At 50.4% G+C, this 21,851-nt stretch overlaps 1 protein-coding gene across 1 annotated transcript; it reads right to left on the reverse strand.

The window, feature by feature from the left end:
• Nucleotides 1-19,436: 19,436 nt before the first annotated feature.
• On the reverse strand, nucleotides 19,437-21,519 carry LOC123189705 (F-box protein At1g47056). Its single transcript, XM_044602187.1, has one exon. It carries the CDS (start codon nucleotides 21,326-21,328, stop codon nucleotides 19,700-19,702), a length of 1,629 nt encoding a protein of 542 aa, XP_044458122.1. The 5' UTR covers nucleotides 21,329-21,519; the 3' UTR covers nucleotides 19,437-19,699.
• Nucleotides 21,520-21,851: the final 332 nt, after the last annotated feature.

Genomic DNA, 21,851 nt, shown 5'->3' on the forward strand with positions numbered 1-21,851 from the left:
GTATAGAAGTAGTTTCATCATAAGTATCATGCATAGCAGAAGTGGCATCATCAATAACATGCGACATATCAGAATGAATAGCAGGTGTAGGTGTCGCAAGTTTACTCATAACAGAAGGTGAATCAAGTGCAGAGCTAGATGGCAGTTCCTTACCTCCCCTCGTAGTTGAGAGATAGGTCTTGGTTCTTTGATCTTTCAAGTTCTTCATAGTGATAAGCAGATATAAATCCCAAGTGACTTAAAGAATAGAGTTATGCTCCCCGGCAATGGCACCAGAAAATAGTCTTGATAACCCACAAGTATAGAGGGTCACAACAGTTTTCGTGGGTAGAGTATTCAACCCAAATTTATTGATTCGACACAAGGGGAGCCAAAGAATATTCTCAAGTATTAGCAGCTGAGTTGTCAATTCAACCACACCTGGAAATTTAATATCTGCAGCAAATTATTTAGTAGCAAAGTAATATGATAGTAGTGGTAACGATGGCAAAAGTAATATTTTTGGGTTTTATAGTGATTGTAACAGTAGCAACGGAAAAGTAAATAAGCGAAGAACAATATATGAAAAGCTCATAGGCAATGGATCAGTGATGGAGAATTATGCCGGATGCGATCGATCATGTAACAGTCATAACATAGGGTGACACAGAACTAGCTGCAGTTCATCAATGTAATATAGGCATGTATTCTGAATATAGTCATACGTGCTTATGGAAAAGAACTTGCATGAAATATTTTCTCCTACCCTCCCGTGGCAGCGGGGTCCTATTGGAAACTAAGGGATATTAAGGCCTCCTTTTAATAGAGTACCGGACCAAAGCATTAACACATAGTGAATACATGAACTCCTCAAACTACGGTCATCACCGGGAGTGGTCCTGATTATTGTCACTTCGGGGTTGCCGGATCATAACACATAGTAGGTGACTATATACTTGCAAGATAGGATCAAGAACTCTCATACATTGATGAAAACATAATAGGTTCAGATCTGAAATCATGGCACTCGGGCCCTAGTGACAAGCATTGAGCATAGCAAAGTCATAGCAACATCAATCTCAAAACATAGCGGATACTAGGGATCAAGCCCTAACGAAACTAACTCGATTACATGATAAATCTCATCCAACCCATCACCGTCCAGCAAACCTACGATGGAATTACTCATGCACGGCGGTGAGCATCATGAAATTGATGGTGGAGGAAGGTTGATGATGACGATGGTGACAGATTCCCCTCTTTGGAGCCCCGAACGGACTCCAGATCAGCCCTCCCGAGAGAGTTTAGGGCTTGGCGGCGGCTCCGTATCGTAAAACGTGATGAATCCTTCTCTCTGATTTTTTCTCCCCGAACACGAATATATGGAGTTGGAGTTGAAGTCGGTGGAGCGTCAGGGGGCCCACGAGGCAGGGGACGCGCCCAGGGGGTAGGGCGCGCCCCCGACCCTCGTGGACAGGGTGTGGGCCCCCTGACGTGGATCTTTCTTCCAGTATTTTTTATATATTCCAAAAATAATCTCCGTTGATTTTCAGGTCATTCTGAGAACTTTTATTTCTGCACAAAAATAACACCATGGCAATTCTGCTGAAAACTGCGTCGGTCCAGGTTAGTTCCATTCAAATCATGCAAGTTAGAGTACAAAACAAGGGCAAAAGTGTTTGGAAAAGTAGATACGACGGAGACGTATCAAGCACTTCCGGAGCGGGTTGGTCCCTCGGTGGAGGAGGAAAGAATTGAAGCCCGGATGGTTGAACTGTGCCTCCGGGAAGAGATCATGTGGCATCAAAGAGCTCGTGTCCAGTGGCTAGCAGAAGGCGACAGTAACACTAAGTTTTTTCATCGCAAGGCTAGTGCCCGCAGAGCGAGGAACCGCATCACGGAGCTGCAGCAAGCTGATGGGACAGTTTGCATGGATGTACAGGAGATGGCGAATATGGCCTCAAGCTTCTATAGCAATCTGTATGCTTCTGAAAATATTGTTGGCATAGAAGAGGTACTATCTCATATACCAGAACGGGTTGACGAGACCATGAATAGCACCCTGGATGCTCAGTATACTAAATCAGAGATCAAAGCGGCCTTGTTTCAGATGTTCCCGATGAAGGCACCCTGACCGGATGGCTTTCCGGCACACTTTTTCCAGCAGCATTGGGATCTGTGCAGTGATGAGGTAACTGATATGGTGTTGCGTGTTCTTAACAGGGAGGATTTCCCGGAGGAGATTAACAAAATGTTCATAGTTTTAATTCGCAAGATTGCAAGTCCAAAAAATTTAGGACAGTTTCGACCGATTAGCCTCTGCAATGTGATCTTCAAGATCGCATCCAAGGTTTTAGCTAACTGGCTCAAGCTCATTCTCCCCGACATCATCTCTGAGCAGTCAGCTTTTGTACCAGGACGTCTTATTACTGACAATTTCATTTCAGCCTATGAGTGCCTGCACTATATGAAAACGAGGAAGTTGAAGGGCAACAGGTTATGTGCTTTGAAACTTGATATGATGAAAGCATATGATAGACTTGAGTGGAGTTACCTGGAGAAGGTCATGTTAAAACTCTGGATCAGCCCACGCTTCACGGAGATTGTAATGAGGTGTGTTTCACCGGTGTCCTTCTCTGTCATCTTCAACGGAGGGAGGCAAGAGGATTTCACTCCATCACGGGGCCTAAGACAGGGGGTTCCAATATCCCCCTATCTCTTTTTGCTAGCGGCGAAGGGTTTATCTTGTTTATTGAAGTCTACTAACCCTGATGAGAGTGTGCAGGGTATAACGATGGCAGCAGGAGCCCCTGAGGTAAACCATCTACTTTTCGCAGATGATAGCCTCTTATTTTTTAATGCTACACCTGAGATGGCCGCTAGAGTTGATTCTCTCCTTCAACGTTACTGCGGTGCCTAGGGCCAGCGCATAAATAAGGAGAAGTCTTCAATTTTCTTTAGCAAAGGCTGTGCCGAGTCTTTAAAACAAGAAATCAAAGAAACCTTGCAAGTCCGAAACGAGCAACTATCCGATCGATATCTTGGTCTACCTACCGATGTGGGGAGAGCCAAGGAAGGATCTTTTAAATATCTCAAGGATAGGATTTGGAAGCATGTGCAAGGTTGGATGGAAAAAATCCCTATCTGTAGGTGGAAAGGAGGTGCTTATCAAATCTGTAGCTCTAGCAATCCCCACATATTCTATGGCTTGCTTCAAACTGCCACCGGGTTTATGCCAACACATCAATGGTATTTTGAGGAAGTTTTGGTGGGGATCGAAGAATGGTGAAAGAAAGACTGCATGGGTATCATGGGAAGCTATGTCACAACCTAAGTGTATGGTAGGCATGGGCTTTAGAAACATCGAGCTTTTCAACCTAGCTTTGCTGGCACGTCAAGCTTGGCAGCTTCTTACCGAGCCTAGCACCCTTAGTGCCCGGATTCTGAAGGACGTTTATTATCCCGCATCTACAATCCTTGAGGCAGAAGTGGGGAAGAATCCATCGCAAGTGTGGCGCTCTATTGTTGAAGGCCGCGATTCACTCAAGCTCGGCCTAATTAAGCGCATTGGTTCAGGTAATGAAACCAACATATGGTCCGATAACTAGATCCCTCAGGACTTCAAACTCCGATTGGTGTGTCCAAAAACTCAAAATCCTCCAGTACTGGTCTCCGAGCTCATTAATCCCGTAACAGTTTCTTGGAACCGAGCTATCTTAGATGAGTATTTCTATGCGATGGACATCGAGGCAATCCTACAGATCCCTCTCAGTAACAGGGTCCGAGAGGATTTCTGGTCATGGCATTATGAACGGAAGGGTACCTTCACGGTCCGGTCAGCCTACCATCTTATGTCTTCAATCAAGCAGCAGCGGACTGACTGGCTTGAACATAATGAGGGTCATTCCAATGGTGCAGCGGATAGCCGATCTTGGGCCAAACTTTGGGGAGCTCCGGTTCCCTCCAAGGTCCGAGTATTTGCTTGGCGTCTGGCCAAAACCTCGATTCCTACAGGAGATGCCCGCAAACACAGAAACATGACTGGTTCAGCGGGATGCTCACTTTGCCATGCGACCCTGGACTCATGGCGCCACTCTCTCTTTGATTGCCACATGGCATGCTGCGTGTGGGCCCTTGCTGACGAAGACCTGACGGAGACTGTCATCTCGAACCGGACGGACGACGCCAAGCCATGGATGTTTTGGTTGGTTGATACGCTACCTACAGCAGAATTAGCTCATGTGCTTGTCACCATGTGGGCAATTTGGTGGGTGAGACGGCGGGCCATTCATGATAATAAGTTCTAGAGTCCGTTGAGCACTCATGTGTTCATTAACAAGTTCATTGCAGAGCTCGAGCAAATTCCTGAGAAAATGGCACGTACAAAGGACCTACATGCGATCTCTAGGGACCTGCATGTAAGGGACAGGGACCGGCATGCAACTCGAGGAGTTGTTGAAGGACCTACCCGAAATTTAGGGTGGCTACCACCTCAAGCACATGCATTCAAAATAAACACATATGCTGGCTTCTCCAAGATTGGAGATAGCGGGGCCTCGGCTGTGGTCTGCCGCGATATGAATGGTAATTGTCGGTGTCAAAACCGGCAGATCTCGGGTAGGGGGTCCTGAACTGTGCGTCTAGGCCGGATGGTAACAGGAGGCAACGGACACGAAGTTTTACCCAGGTTCGGGCCCTCTCGATGGAGATAAAACCCTACGTCCTGCTTGATTAATATTGATGATATGGGTAGTACAAGAGTAGATCTACCACGAGATCAGAGAGGCTAAACCCTAGAAGCTAGCCTATGGTATGATTGTTGTTGTGTATGTTGTCCTACGGACTAAAACCCTCCGGTTTATATAGACACCGGAGAGGGTTAGGGTTACACAAAGTCGGTTACAATGGTAGGAGATCTGCATATCCGTATCGCCAAGCTTGCCTTCCACGCCAAGGAAAGTCCCTTCTGGATACGGGACGAAGTCTTCAATCTTGTGTCTTCATAGTCTAGGAGTCCGGCTGAAGGTATAGTCCGCCCATCCGGACACCCCCTAATCCAGGACTCCCTTAGTAGCCCCTGAAACAGGCTTCAATGATGACGAGTCCGGCGCGCAGATTGTCTTCGGCATTGCAAGGCGGGTTCCTCCTCCAAGTACTTCATAGAAGATTTTGAACACAAAGATAGTGTCCGGCTCTGCAAAATAAGTTTCCACATATCGCCATAGAGAGAATAATATTTACACAAATCTAATCTGCTGACGTATTCCGTAGCGTGACATCACACCACGGCCAAGCCTTTATTCGAATCGTTTTACTGTCCCATCTCAGCGTGTTATGCGAGGCGATTTCCTTGGCACGTCTTGTTAAAGCAGAGATCATGTCCCCTTATTCCGGGATTCTCATCAATACGGGCGTGGGTAACCCAACCGCGCCATTGATTACGGCGCTTGGGAGATAAGCAAGTTTTACCAGGCTGGTGGGGATGCATAGTCACGTCCACCCATATAAGGGGATAAGGATCCACCTTTTCACCTACGCCTTCTTCCTCCTTTGCCTATCCATTTTCGCGCACTCGAGCTCCAGCGCCCAAGTCCACACTCCCCACCTCAACCTTCTCTAGCCATGTCCGGAGCGGGAGGCAAGTGGATGATCTCCTCCGTTATGGAGGGACACATCAAAAGACTAAGGAAGGTCGGATACTTGTCCAACGACATTGCGCACCGGCTTCCCGAAGAGGGGCAGCTCATCCCTACCCTAGGCCCCATGAGAGGGTGGTGTTCCTCCCCCATTTCCTCCGCGGACTGGGTTTCCCTCTCCACCCATTTGTCCGGGGGCTCATGTTCTACTATGGCCTGGATTTCCACGATCTGGCCCCGAACTTTGTCCTCAACATCTCGGCCTTTATCGTCGTGTGCGAGGCTTTCCTCTGCATCCGCCCCCATTTTGGCCTATGGCTCAAGACCTTCAATGTCAAGCCGAAGGTGGTGCGTGGCAACCAGGCGGAGTGCGGAGGCGCCATGGTGGGCAAGATTCCCAACATCTTATGGCTCGAGGGCTCCTTTGTGGAGACCCTGAAGGGGTGGCAATCAGGGTGGTTTTACATCACCGAGCCGCGCGACCCTAAGTGGGTCGCAGCCCCCGAGTTCCGATCCGGACCCCCAACGCGGCTCACGTCCTGGAAAGAGACGGGCCTGTCATGGGGTAAAAAAGGAGAGCTGTCCGGACTCCAAACATGCGTCCAAACCCTGGTAGACAAGCAGTTCAAGCTTGTCAACGTAGTCCAGGTTATGCTCATCCGCCGGATCCTCCCGTGTCAACAACGGGCTTTCAACCTGTGGGAGTTCGACCCGGCGCGGCACCGAACTCTGAGCAGGCTCTTTGACATGACGTACGAAGATGCCTGGAAGGTGCTTTTCAAAGGCACCGAGGTCCCCGCATCCGCTACCGAGGATCGCGAATTCAGCACGCAGCGTCACGCTCGTGCGGTAAGCTATTTTTACCTTCTACAAGGTATCAGTTTTTCATAGTTTGACCTCATGCGGGATCTAAGCTCCCTTACCTTTGACAGGATTGGCAGGAGACGTCCGGACAAATCAACTGTCCGGCTCCTTTGCCCGAAGGGCCAGCGGACGCTCGTTTGGCGAAGCTGCTGGTTCCAGCACCCTATGTGGTGCCGGAGAAGAAGGCCAAGAAGAAGGCCGCGGGGCCTCGAAAGAGTGCCCGGCGCCAGGAGGTGTCGGATCCATCATCCGACGGCTCCAAGACGCACTCCTCCCACGAAGACGAGGAGGAGGAAGAAGAGACCTCTCCCCCCCAGCGGGGAAACGGAAGAAAAGGAAGGCCACCCCAACTCGGGAGGCCGAAGGGTCCAAGAAGGGGAAAACCCTTCCTCCGGACTACTCCACCGACGCCGACGACAGCGAAGAGGAGTGGCCGCACAAGGCCAAGCCCCTGGTGAAATCGTAAGTATCCGGATACCAGAGTAATTCATAGTATTCCTTTATTGCACAGCTTTCCCTTATGTCGAATACGAATATGCAGCCCACCAAAAGACCGGCTCGACGCGTCGTCAAGCGGTTCACTGGACTCGTCGGGCGTGAATTCGCTTCCGACGGCTTCCTCCCCCCGCCCTACGGACAACGCCGAAGTGTTGTCCCAACAAGTTCCAAGCCAGGAGGAGGTGGTCCTAGAGGCGCCGCAAGGCGACCTCCCCGGACTCCAGGGGTGAAGGGGATAAAATCTCCCAGGGCTCCAAATCCGGCTCCAGGCCGGACACCGCTCCGGAACCTTGAAAGGTTCCAGAGTCCGGCGGGGGACCTCCTTCCAAGAGGAGCAAACCCACCGTGCCGGTGACCCCCGTCCAATCGGAGGCGCCGGACAATCTGTTGGAGGCGCTCCAAGGCGCCTCCATCGACGAGGAGCACCGCATCATTATGAGTGTGGTGGTCCAGAAGGTTCAGTCCGCCAAGAGCGGACTGACTGAAGCTTGTACTAGCCTTTTAACAGGCTTTGAGGTAAGTAAAGAATGTGTAAATAATATTACCGCATAGACAGTAGCCCCTGATGCTCTGTTTGGCGTTCGGGAAGAAAAGCCGAATAGAGGATCAAATAAAATTTGCAGGAGTCTAACAAAAAGGAGTCAATATGCATATGCAGGCTTCTCTGCTTGCATCCGCCGCACTGACTGCGGAAGTGGACATGCTAAAGCAGAACCTCGAGCGGTCCGAGCAAGAGCTCGGGCGTGCCAAGAAGCAGCTCGAGGACAATGAAGGTAAGAAATACCTTGTTTAAATATATATAAAAAGGTGCAATTGCAAAAAATGACAGGATTATCGTGGCTATTGTAGGGGCCACATCTGAGGTGGCGACCCTTAAGCAAGCATTGGTCGAGGCCGAGAAGAGGGCGTCCACGGAGCGCACCGAGCGGGAGAAGTACGAGGCCCAGGTTGGCAAGGTGCAGCAAGAGCTCCAGGTTCTCATGAAAAAACATGAGAGTTTGGAGCTTGACTCAAAGACGCGAGCGTCCGAGCTCGCGGCGGCTATTGAAAATGCCAAGTCTGCCAAGGCCAAATCCTAGAAGACCCTCCAGGAGTTGGATGAGGTGAAGAAGATAGCAGCAGGTAAGGCATTCTTTATGCAAAGCAAACACATAAACGTGAGTTACTTGTTACTTACCCGAATCCGGAGCTCTCCAGGAGCGTTCGCAGATCTTCCCCGGAGTGTGTCCGATGCCGCCGCATTCTATCGAGCCGAGGAGGGCAGCTCGACAGAGAAGGTGTTCTGGTCTCAGTATGCTGAGGCCGGACACCCCGTGCCCCTGAGCGACCAGTTGAAGCAACTGGTCGAGCTCCACAAGGCGGCCGAACAGGCCATGAAGGGCCTCATAGTTCGGCTGTGGCCTGGAGAGGCTCTACCTAGGAGCTATTTCGGGCTGGTGCGGCGGCTGGTGGAGGCCTGTCCAAGGCTCGAAGTCATCAAGCGCTCCGTCTGCATTGAAGGTGCCCGTAGGGCCCTTGCCCGTGCTAAGGTGCACTGGGGCAAGCTGGATGCTGAGAAGCTTGTGAAGGACGGGCCATTGTCGGGGAAAGAGCATCGCAAGCCCGAGAATTATTATAAGGATGTTCTGAAGGGTGCCTTCCTTGTGGCGGATGAATGTTCTAGGGATGTAATTTTTGAGTGAAACTTGCTCGTTTTGTCCTGTACGCTGAAAACTTGTTCATATGCGCTAAGCAATGCTGTTGGAATTTAAAATATTACCTTCTGTGCGGCTATTTATCAATTCTGAGAGATGGAGAGTCGTCGGCTTCTGCCCCCGTGCCGCTAGTGCTGGGGTGTTCGGGGATAAACTTGAGCGCTCTTTTTCCCATGTTTGGGTCCTTCGAGGGAGGCGCTCAACCCAACGAACAAGGCAATCGGACTATAATGCGTGAACACTCTCACTTAGCCATAGAATTCTATAATTTTAAATTTCGGTGAAGCCCCTAGTATTCGGAAGACCGAGTTCGCGGCACTATCCATGCCTTGGCCGGACAGAGCCGACTCCTCGCTCTAAGCGGCATAAGTCTTTAGGGACTCAAAAAACCTCTCGAACAGCGACCAGCTCTCGCTTCATCATGACAGTCAGTTTTAGCTTTCTCCACTGAGGTGCTTGACCCAGCTCAACTGGGGCACAATCGCAGTGGTTCTCCTAGTGCTACCTTAGCCGATATAGCGGAACGTAAGGCACCAAAACATAGGAGCCGGGTAAACCCAACTATTGACCCAAGACATGATTCGGAGCCGATGCATATAATGCTATAAGTTCGGGGTGCCGCACTTGTTAAAGTGTTCGTACTTCTCACACCATATTGAGGGGTACTGAAGCCCCTGGCTTATTTTGGCCGTACCAAAGTGTGCGGGTGCAACATGTCGTTAAGGAACATATATTAAAAAAAGAGTAATGCAAAAATAGACAAAAGCTATGCATTGTTTATTAAAGAGGGCTGCGATCAAAGCAGAATGATACAAATAATGCGATAAGCAAAAGGTTGGACTATTTGACATGTCCGTCCAAGGTGCAGGCTGCGGAATGGTATGCGAAACAGGTATACTGCTCGTGATAGAGACCACCTGGGGGTTCCGTAATGCGGCGTGGCTTGTCTGCTTCCCTGGTTCTTGCATCGTTTGTGCGACAATTGAATTGCCGAACAGGCCTTCCGAAGGATGGAGTCCTGAAAGTAAGAGAAAATTAAAAAATCGGCAGCCCCTGGTACGGTTTAAGCCGTGTTTCGGGCGTGCCGTGATGGTGCCCCTCCCCCTGTACCCATGGTATCTCTAGAGCGTAGTTATGTACGTGAAGTACCGGCGTCGCTTTTTTGCGAGGGCTGGGGTTGGGGCCGCATTGCTACGCCTGCTCCGATCGTGCCAGGCGGTATTGCTGTAGGTTACTCCGAGCGCGCTTGACGGTGTCCGGTCGTTTAGTGGCCGGACTGGAGAACTGCCTGGAGAGGCTGCTTTGTACTTCCGCTGCAAGGGACGCCGTGTGCTCCTCCGTTCGGAGGGAGCGTTCGGTGTTTCCATTGACCGTAATTACTCCTCGAGGGCCTGGCATCTTGAGCTTAAGGTATGCGTAGTGCGGTACCGCATTGAACTTGGCGAATGCGGTTCGCCTGAGCAGTGCGTGATAGCCACTGCGGAATGGGACTATGTCGAAGATTAACTCCTCGCTTCAGAAATTATCCGTAGATCCGAAGACCACTTCAAGTATGACTGAGCCTGTACAGTTGGCCTCTACACCTGGTATTACGCCGTTAAAGGTCATTTTGGTGGGCTTAATCCTCGAAGGATCTATGCCCATTTTCCGCACTGTATCCTGGTAAAGCAGGTTCAGGCTACTGTCGCCGTCCATAAGGACTCTAGTGAGATGAAATCCGTCAATATTTGGGTCTAGAACCAATGCGGCGAATCCGCCATGACAGGTGCTAGTGGGATGGTCCCTTCGATCAAAGGTGATCAGGCAGGAGGACCATGGTTTGAACTTTGGGGTGACTGGCTCTATCGCGTATACGTCCCTTAACGCGCGCTTCCGCTCCCTCTTGGGGATGTGGGTTGCGTATATCATGTTCACCGTCCGCACTTGTGGGGGAAAACCCTTCTGTCCATTGTTGTTCGGCGGTCGGGGCTCTTCGTCGTCATCGCTATGCAGCCCCTTGTCTGTATTTTCGGCATTTAACTTGCCTGCCTGCTTGAACACCCAACAATCCCTGTTGGTGTGATTGGCCGGCTTTTCAGGGGTGCCATGTATCTGGCACAAGCGGTCGAGTATTCGGTCCAAACTAGACGGGCCCCTAGGATTCCTTTTGAATGGCTTTTTCCGCTGACGGATTTAGAGCCTCTGAATCCGGCATTAACTGTCATATCCTCAGCATTGTAGCCGTTAATGCGGCGCTTCTGCTTGTTGCGACGCGACCTGCCACTACTGTCCCTGGTATCCGAATTACCAGGGTTCTTGGTCATATTGTTGCTACGAGCAAGCCAGCTGTCTTCTCCCGCGCAAAAGCGGGTCATGAGTGTCGTGAGTGCTGCCATAGACTTCGGCTTTTCCTGTCCAAGGTGCCGGGCAAGCCACTCGTCACGGATATTGTGCTTGAAGGCTGCTAGGGCCTCAGCATCCGGACAGTCGACTATTTGATTTTTCTTTGTTAGGAACCGTGTTTAGAATTGCCTGGCCGATTCCTCTGGCTGCTGAATTACGTGACTTAGGTCATCGGCGTCTGGGGGTCGCACATAAGTGCCCTGGAAATTGTCGAGGAATGCGGCTTCCAGGTCCTCCCAACAACTGATTGATCCTGTTGGCAAGCTGTTAAGCCAATGTCGAGCTGGTCCTTTAAGCTTGAGTGGGAGGTATTTGATGGCGTGGAAATCATCGCCGCGGGCCATGTGGATATGAAGGAGATAATCCTCGATCCATACCGCAGGATCTGTTGTGCCATCATATGATTCGATGTTTATGGGTTTGAAACCCTCGAAGATTTGATGATCCATTACTTCGTCTGTGAAGCATAGTGGGTGTGCGGCGCCTCTGTACTGGGCTATGTCACGACGTAGCTCCAATGAGCTTTGTCTACTGTGTTCGGCCCTACCGGATTTATGTCTGGCGTGATGGTTATTGTTTCGAGTCGTGGGGCACCCACGCGATCCATAGATCGATCTTGTTTGCCTTGCCTTGTCCTCCAACATATCTCGCAGGTCTGGCACACTTTCCCGTGCCTTGGTATGGGGTGCGGCTTGAGTGGAGGGCCGAGAGGCCTCTCTGTCGCGTCCACGAGGTGGTCGGTCGGCCGTATCAAGTGCTTCCTCCTCTAATCGGGGTAGCAACCTGCGCTTTGAGTAGCTCTTGGAGGGGCGTTCGAGTTTATGCTCTTCGGCCGCGAGGACTTCAGTCCATCTATCGACTAGCAAATCTTGATCAGCTCTAAGCTGTTGCTGTTTTTTCTTGAGGCTTCTTGCCGGGGCCATAAGCCTGCGTTGAAAACGCTCTTGCTCGACGGGATCCTCTGGCACGACGAATCCGTCATCGTCGAGGCTTGCCTCGTCTTCGGAGGGATGCATATAATTATCGTCCTCGACCTCTCTGTCTGCCGCTCTCTCATGAGGGTTGGTTTCTCCATCCTCCTGTGCTGAATCTTGCTGGAGGAGGTTTTCTTCGGCACTCTTTGGAGTATTATTATCTCCCGTGCTTGAATCACCGTATTTGTTTTGGCGGGATTTTGAGCGGCGTCGCTGACGCCGGCGCTTAGGCTGTTTCTTGGAGGGGTCATCCTCCGATGTTCCATCATCATCTCCTTTTTTTCGGGTGTCCACCATGTATATGTCATATGACGAGGTGGCTTTTCAGGGCCTAATAGGCGCTGGTTCTTCATCGTCTCCTTCATCGGCGCCCATACCGTCGATGTCTTCGGAGTCGAAGTCAAGCATGTCGGTTAAATCGTCGACAATGGCTACAAAGTGGGTGGTGGGTGGATTTTGAATTTCTTCATCATCCGTACCCCAACCTTGCTGACCGTAGTCCGGCCAGGGCTCTCCTGATAAAGAGAGAGACTTCAGAGTCTTCAGAATATCGCCGAAAGGCGAGTGCTGAAAGATGTCCGCGACAGTAAACTCCATGATCGGCGTCTAATCGGATTCGATCGGCAGGGGCGCGAAGGGTTCGGAGTCCGGAGAGGAGTCACGAGTCTCACAAAGTGCGGGGCTGGTGTTCGGCTCGATCGCCGTTGGGATCGCAGCCCCCGAGGCGGCGTCCAACCACCCATCCTCGATCGGCGCAGTTGGCTCTGAATTAAGGGTCGAAGCCGATGCGGGTGCGGCCTCCAGGGCACTGTTCGGCGGGAGAGCTAGATCATGCTCGTCGTGACAGTGCGGCATGCTCGGCAGTGGCTCGAATCCGTCGAAAATCAAGTCCCCGCGGATGTCAGCCGTGTAGTTTAAGCTTCCAAATCAGACCTGACGGCCAGGGGCATAGCTATCAATCTGCTCCAGATGGCCAAGTGAATTGGCCCGCAGTGCGAAGCCGCCGAAGACGAAGATTTGTCCCGGGAGGAAGGTCTCACCCTGGACTGCATCGCTATTGATGATCGTAAGAGCCATCGAGCCTGACGGCGACGACACAGAGGAACTCTCAATGAAAGCACCAATGTCGGTGTCAAAACCGGCGGATCTCGGGTAGGGGGTCCCGAACTGTGCGTCTAGGCCGGATGGTAACAGGAGGCAAGGGACACGAAGTTTTACCCAGGTTCGGGCCCTCTCGATGGAGGTAAAACCCTACGTCCTGCTTGATTAATATTGATGATATGGGTAGTACAAGAGTAGATCTACCACGAGATCGGAGAGGCTAAACCCTGGAAGCTAGCCTATGGTATGATTGTTGTTGTGTATGTTGTCCTACGGACTAAAACCCTCCGGTTTATATAGACACCGGAGAGGGTTAGGGTTACACAAAGTCGGTTACAATGGTAGGAGATCTGCATATCCGTATCGCCAAGCTTGCCTTCCACGCCAAGGAAAGTCCCTTCCGGATACGGGACGAAGTCTTCAATCTTGTGTCTTCATAGTCCAGGAGTCCGGCTGAAGGTATAGTCCGCCCATCCGGACACCCCTAATCCAGGACTCCCTCAGTAATTATCTTGGGGCCTCGGCGATTATCTCATTTGGTCAAATGGATCCAACAGTTCTGGAGGCTCAGGCGTGTGGCGAGGCACTCGCCCTGGCAAGTGATCTTCATATGCAGTCCGTGTGCGTGGCCTCGGATTGCCTGGAAGTCGTCAACCGGATAGGGGATGATTCGCCTTGCCGCTATTTCTCCATCCTCCAAGACATCAAGCACCAGAGGAGGTTTTTCAGTGATGTCAAGTTTATTCATGAGAGTAGGAAGTATAATGGGGATGCTCATGCCTTGGCTAAGGCAGCGGCCACTCTGCCTCCCGGGCACCACGTGTGGCTTACGGAACCGGATCCTCTACCATTGAGAAGGAGAGTCACGGTGCTACAGTATTAGCCTAGTGCAAAATGAAGAAGAAAAGTTAGGGACTGTCAGTAGGTAGTTAGTACATAGTTTATTGCCAGTATTTACTGTAGATATAAATAATTTAAAATTAATTTTATTTCACCATCAATTTGTTTGTAAGTAATTAGTATAAATGTACACTGTAGGTCATCAATTTGCAGATTAATTTAAGTCGTTTTGACCATAATCATATGGATAGAAGAAAGAAAAGTTAGGGTATTGTAGCTTCTCTAACTTTCCTTCTCAATGTTAGAGGATCCGGTTCTGTGACTTACTAGTAGGCCCGATATCATCTATGTATCCCTATGCGCGTGAACTCTTAATAAAGGATGTAGTTGCTCAAAAAAAACCAAGGGTTTGATGATCTGCAAGGTACACGAAGGTTTGATGTTTCATGCACTGAAATATAGTACTACTACCACCAAGGGTTTTGTATACTTGTTCGTGGAACCTCAAGGTTCTGTATACGATCTTCATCCGGACTACTCCCTCCGTTCCAAATTACTTGTCGCAGAAATGAATGTATCTAAAACTATTTAGATACATTCATTTCTGCGACAAGTAATTTGGAACGGAGGGAGTACTACTGTGCAGTGTTGGAACTTGAATATACTACGTACTACTCATTTTGCTCGAAGCAACTTCCACATGCTACCATGATTGTATCTACCGGCAAGAGGAATCATGCAGCCACAAATTTGTTCATTCAAAAGCAAAAAAGATGGATCCTAGCAGCTTCAACTTTTCCCGGTCTCCGAGACGCTGAGACGATGCTCCATGTTGGGCTGTACTGTTGGCTGTTTTTTTTTCTAGAGAACCCACAAGGGACGACAACCGCCTCCGCCTGCATCCGGTGCCGGGTGCCGGTGTCGTCCATCATCCTTGGCGTCACAGAAGATTTTTCACGCGTAGCTTCTGTTTCTGGTTTACTTACTCCAGGACGTCACGACTTCACGGGTTCAGACCTACTCCTCCGATCCTACCTACCAAGTTCGTACCAACCCATAACTAGCTAGGCATATCACGCGAGAGACGCAAAGAGATACCGGCGGTTGAGACTTGGAGGAAAATGCCTTCATCACATGAGCTGGATACCCAGTTTCGTCAAGCTGGGTTGGTTTTCGCTACCAAATTCCGATCGGCTTCGACGTGAAGTTTAACTCAGAGACGCTGCACTTATGGCGAGGTCAAGATGAGAACATATAATGCATCTCCCTTGTTGATTGTCGTAGCAACAGACAATGCATTAAGCTACACATCCATACCGCCTGGGTACATCATCATGACGGAGCACCGATGAATGAGTACACAACGTTTTGCCTGCCACGGCATTGTCAATTTGTCACGGTGTCACGGAGCTGCTATCGTGAAAAGACACTGGTAGCGCGCATGTGTAACACATCACGCTGGCTTAACTTATAAAACTGGAGAAATGGCAACGTCTCAATTGCAGAGCAAGGGTCCTCCTCGCGGCCACGAGCACCAACCGCACATATACTTGGTGTGCAAAATATCAAACGGGCCAAGAAATATCATCGGGGGCGTGGTGAGGCAGGAAGACAAGGAACGTCCAGCGAAACTGGGCACTGAATTTTATAAACAAGCTTCATGCAGGACCTAGCTACAGGTCGGCGTGGGCCGTTCAGCGGACACGTCCCGGTGAGCTCTCTTCAAGCTCCATAATGCATATCCATAGACTGTAGGAACGGGTCTGGCAAATAATAATGCAATCGATCGAGATGAGAGCGACGGCTAAGATGGTGGCAGCAAGAGGAAACTGCAGCCTGCAGCAGCTCGACCATCAGTTTTGGAATATGATCACAAATGAGGTATAGTAGTACTGGAATTCACGAGCGGCGCCAGAGACCTATAATAAAATTCAGAGTGGTGCCCAGCCTCACAGGGAGACAGACAAAATTTGAAAAACGGGCGCGCAGTTCCCCGGGGTGTAGTGTGGGCATCACTACCAGGGTCAGAGGCCCCAGTTTCCGTGCAGGCGACGAGCATCCGAAGCAAAGCGCACAGCGAAAGATGTGGAAGCGGACAAAACGTCCGACAGGCTTCACGTTTCCGATTAATGGCGCTCACGCGCCCGGCACAGTGGGAGCACTGTTCCATCAGTGTCCGGCCGTGGCGGCAATCGCCCAGCCGGAGACGGCACCATTTCGAACGTCCACGATAGAGAGGCGCTTCGTGTCGACGAACCGGGCAGCATGACCCGCAAATTCAAATTTTCACTACTAGCATATGCAATGTCCTGTGGACTTTGGTTCATTTGGGCAGCATTTTCCCTGGCTGTATTTTATACCGTCAGTTGTTATGTTTGGTTAGCTATAAGCAGTTTTTAAAAAGCAGAGATGCCCTAGTTTGACCAACCATGCCGTATGCTTTGCGCTACTGGTAAAATATATTTTGTGCCCCGTTCACTATCTCATGGTTTTCTGTCAGGCTGATCCGCTGAAAATATCAGAAAGAGTATTGATAAGTACGCTTTATTATTACTTTTATTGATCGATAACTACAGCGATTTTTTCTAGCCCTCCGTGTCAGGGCAATGACGAAGCATATAAAAGTTCAACATTGACTACATCCTCAGAAATCTGTCGAGGTCCAAGACTAACCTGTAACGCGTATGCAAGACTTCACACATGCACATCGCCATCAGACTAACCCTTGAAAGCTCCTAATAGTTTCTTAAGGACCAAACGGAAGTACAACAAATATCTCACTCCAGTTCTTTTGACAGCTTAAAAAATAAGCCATCCCATCCCTAGCTTTTTCATAAGCCGCCTCTCTTTTCATGAGGGAATTGCATAATCCACCACTTATTGGGGCTAGTGTTGCACAGAACACCTACTATACGGATTTGTTGCAGAAAACACCACATATTGGTGTAATACATTGCAACTAGATCTAATCTAGTGTTTGGATACATTGACATAATTTTATACAGATGGGTCCCACTTGTAAGTGCACATGTGGCAATAAAAACCGGTCACATCAGCCAACATATTAGATCGCCATTATCTCCCAAACTTGTGGTCCAATTGAGCCGAAACTTTCTCAAATTAGTATTGAATACATGTAGTATTTACTGGAATTGTTTCTCATTTTTCTGAAAAATGTCAAAAATTGAACCAAAAAATTGTACGGGCTAACCAAAACTTTCATTATCTTCAACTCATTGATCCAAATGGGGTAAAACTTTCCCAGAATGGTACTGTAGACATGTGAAATTCACTGGAATTTTTCATATTTTCTGAAATTGTTAAAATTTGAACCAAAATTTAAATGAAACAAGTTCGGCATGTGATCACTAGCACCAAAAACATGGTAGATATTGTTGCCATTAGATTTTAGCATCCAAGTATTTGCTATATGGCCACTACAGCAAACTAGTTGTCATGTGGCCAATACAACCATCACAAAATAATATGACTAGTCTTGCATACTTGGTCTGGAGGAGGCGCTCCAGCTCTCTGTGGCCGGCAATTGCATCTACCCGCCACTGCCGCCACCATCGCTACCAGCACCACATACACCCACGCCGGCACCGCCCACAGTCACCGAGACATACGCAGTGGCAGGGCATCGTGCGGGAGGGTCGGCACACCACTGGTGTGGCTCGGTGCATCGGAGGAGGAGGCGGCCTACCTTGAGCAGCGGCGCTGCCGCACGCTAGAGGAGAAGTGGACTGGTCGGAGCACCGCATGCGACACGAGCGCGGAGAGGAGGAGCACCGATAGCACTAGCCGCGCGAGGAGGAGAAGGAGCGGCGGAAGCAGGAGGAGGCAAGCGGCGCCAGGCAGCCATGGCGTAGTAGCAGACGTCGAAGGAGGCCGCGCTCACGGCCTACCAGACAGCGTTCCCCTGGGCACAGCCGCCAAAGTTCTTTGACTTTACCTGCTCCAACGATGAGGATGACGCTTACGGCTGTGGGCGAGAACTGCTGTGAGGCTTTTTGTTTTTATTATGTTTTATTATATTTAGTTATGTTTGAAGGGGACTTTGGCCAGCGATTTTAATGTTTAATCATGTATTATTAATATTCATGTTTTAAATTTAAATATTTTTTGTGCCTATTTAGTTTTTCTAAGACCACGCGGACAAATGCGTCGGCCACGGTGGGTGCACCAGCCGACCCAGAAAACCCGGACATGCATGTCTGCTCGGCCGATCCAAACGGATAAAAATCACATTCCTTTGCATCAGCCGGTTAGAATTGACTTACAAGCGGGATCCATTTGTCTGAAATTATGTTAATATAGTTAAACACTAGATTAGACCTATCTGCAATGTATTACACCAATATGTGGTGCTTTCTATAACAAACCTGTATAGTAGGTGTTTTGTGCAACACTAGCCCCAATAAGTGGTGGTTCGTGCAATTCCCTCCTCTTTTCATTGAGGCTTCTAAACTAATTATGAGATAACTAATTTAGAAGTCTCAAGAAACTTAGAGATCGGCTTATTTTTTAAGCTGGGGAGAGAGAACTGGCCCTTAGAAAGGCGCGCAACTATCTCATTTCATTAACCTTATTTTCTTTGGCCAACGAGACATATTCACCGAGGAAGATACACCCCCGTGACAAAGGCATCATTTACCGACAACTGACTATGAATGATGTCTTTGTGACAAAAGGAGGACAAGTGTTCTTGAATGAACTTCCTATTTGCTTAACTTCTACTCCAAACAAACAAGTCTACAAGCGCACTTCTAAATGTTTCGTGACACACATTTGCTACAAGTTAATTCTCAGCACCAACAATGTTGTTATGAGTGATATGACAACAACTAACCAAAGTCTCGCCATATAAAATTTACGACTCAAAAGTATTGACAGGCACAGGCACAGGCACGGACTAGATATTATACACAAACAGAAGAGAATAAATAATCACTGACTTTACTCTGTTTCTAGATGTAGGTCATCATGAATTGGTTAAGATGACGACTCAATTAACATGCCAGCGTAAACCGATAAGACACGTATACCACTTTACACGATATGGAATCCTTCACAATCAGCATATCACTACCACTGCTAATTAAACTTCCAAGCAACAACTAGCATTTCGCTATCCGAGACCTTTATAAGTAACAACAGGAAATGGCACCTGGTTCAAAGTATGCATTTTCTTTGATTGTTTCCGTGCACCATTTCATTTGCATGCTTTATGGATGACAAGTTGGACAAACTGAATAAGAATCGTCTCTGCACAAGGAAAGATATCAAATCTCAATTCTGCATACAAAACTAACTCAAACTATTGTGCATGGTTGCATAGCATGTGCCAACATTGTACACCGACAATCGACAGTGTTTGGCATCGATATATCGACTATATGTATGTGTTCGACAGTGAAGGTTAATGTTTAAGTACTGATCTAGAAATGCAAACATGGAGTTGCAGCTTGATGCAAACAAACAAAAAATGTTTTCCCTGGATACGGATGGAAGCATGTTGATCACCAGCAGTTCTATGCCATATAGCAAGGTAAAATCAGAACAAGGGAGAGACTACTGATGATGCTATTAGCTCCACAAGTAAAACACGGAATTATCCATAATGGAGGTTTTGCATGGACTGGATATGAAATGTAACAAGCTAAGGAACACGAACATGAGACTAGAAACGATCAATAGCAAAGGAGTTCATGGAGGTTTCCATCCCACATCACGCTGGTGGAGGGTTGCCGAATCTCCTTCTAAGTGCCGACATGACGCTCCGCATCCTACTGTTCGCCTGAGCAAAAGATTGTGCACCAGCAGCATTAGTGGGAAGGTCCATGGCAGCCATCTGACCAGTTAGCTCTGTAACCTGTGCTTGTTGTCCAGTCTCTTGCACACCATTTTCACTTGGAGCGACTGCATCATGCTCCAACACAATATCCAGGCTGATCGAGAAGGAACCCCCCCTGGCCATCTTCAGATGCTCAACACATTCATACGACACTCCACGGCACCTCTTCAACTTCACCTTGACCAAGCTGGGGCAACCCCCATTGAGTGCTCCCATCCCGCGGTCTGTGACCGGGCATCCCTTGATGCAAAGCTTCTTGAGAGCAGCACACCGCTCCGCCAGGCAAATGATCTCGGTATCCCCTACAGTCTCGCAGCCACAAAGCGCAAGACGCTCCAATGCGCGGCAGTGCTCACCAAGCATCCGGAGACTCTGCACGGTGGGGTTGACCCCTATCAAGACAAGCTCCTGAAGGTCCGGGCATCCTCGAGCAACAGCCATGAGGCCGCAATCACCGATCCGGTTTGTGCGCCAGCCATCGATATGCAGCTTGCGCAGTTTGTGGCAGTTCTGCGCAACACTGATGATGCCTTCATCGGTGCATTCAGGGGTCTTGACAAGGAACAGCACCTCCAGATTCGCACAGGCCGAGACAGCAGTCAGACCACGGTCACCGACCTGGAGCTTCTCAAGGTGAATCTCGACGAGGCCAGGAGCACGGGCGGCAATGACCTCCAGTGGCAAGTCCCAGGCACCGGAGCACCGCAGGATCTTGAGCGAGCGGAGATTGGGCGAGGACGAGACGAGCGGCACAAAGCAGAGGGCGCTGTACAGATCCTTGAGGCAGACCGAGCGCAGCGACATGGCTTGCGGGAAGAGGATGTCCTCGGTGATGGCGGTGGCGGTGATGGCGCCCGAAGTGTCCGGGAGGCCGCGGAGGCGCTTGACGGAGAGGTCCTCGAGGACGGGGCAGGACTGGAGCACGGCGACGAAGGCCTTGGGCCCGAAGGTGCAGGAGGCGACGGAGAGCTTGCGGAGCACGGGGGCCGCGGCGGCGAGGGAGGCGAGGCCGGCGTCGGAGAGCTGCCTGAGGCCCCTGAGCTTGAGCCTGGCGAGGCGGTCGGAGGGCAGCGTGGCGGCGACGGCGGCGGCCCCACCGTCGTTGAGGCTGTCGGCGCCGGAGCCGCGCGCGCAGCGGAGGGCGAGCTTGGTGACGGCGGTGAAGCGGGAGAAGATGGCGGGGGTGTTGTAGCCGAGCATGGCGCGCGCGTCGAGGGAGAGGCGGTGGCGCGTGGCGGCGTCGACCTCCTTCCAGCGCGCGCAGGTGAGGGAGCAGGCGTTGCGCTCGGCCGGGGTGAGCGAGGCGAAGACGAGCGTGAGGATCTCGTCGGGGAGGTCCTGCGTGTGGTCGCGCGCCGGCGGGGGCGGCGCGAAGGGGGGTGGGTCGAGGCTGCCGCTCCCCGCGCCCGCGGGCATCGGCGGCGCCATGGAGGAGGGGGAGGGGGAGGGCGGGGAGGGGGCGGGGGATTTGGAGGGGTGGGGGGCGGAGGGGGACTGGCCCATGCTAGGCGGGCGCCCCCGGGATGCGTGGGGAGGCGCTGCCCATGCGGGTGGATGGGAGGGAGGAGGGAAGGATGGATCTGCCTGCCTGCCTGCCTGCCGATCTGTTCTGGGGCTGCGGCTGCGGCTGCGGCTGCGGTGGGGAGCGGAGGGGAGGAGATGACTCCTTTGGTTGTTCCGAGTCGGAGGAAAATGGGGAAAGAGTATACATACGGAGGAGGAACGTTCTGCAGGTGCTTCATGGATGTGGTGCCGCGGCCCGCGGGGCTGGGTTGGGTTAGTTGGTTGGGTTGGCCCTGGAACTCGGTTGTTTGTTCACGATTTTCATTTGTGTTCAAAGTAATATTTCTCTCCAGACGGTATGTCACGCTTACATCATTCATTTATGGCGTGTTTGGTTGCCCGCATCGAGCCCAACCAGGCCCGCGCGAGAAGAAAAGGGCCTATTTGATTGTCTGGTTTTTCTGTTGGACCTGCATCGCACGCTCCTCAAAGCAGTTCAGAGCCTGGTTCGCTGGAAACGCTC

The sequence above is a fragment of the Triticum aestivum genome, chromosome 2A (assembly GCF_018294505.1).
Source record: "Triticum aestivum cultivar Chinese Spring chromosome 2A, IWGSC CS RefSeq v2.1, whole genome shotgun sequence".
In the NCBI taxonomy this organism is placed as follows: domain Eukaryota; kingdom Viridiplantae; phylum Streptophyta; class Magnoliopsida; order Poales; family Poaceae; genus Triticum; species Triticum aestivum.

Excerpts from the sequence above, each read along its gene's own strand:
- LOC123189705 (XM_044602187.1), bottom strand. The coding sequence starts at position 21,328 with ATGGGCCAGTCCCCCTCCGCCCCCCACCCCTCCAAATCCCCCGCCCCC.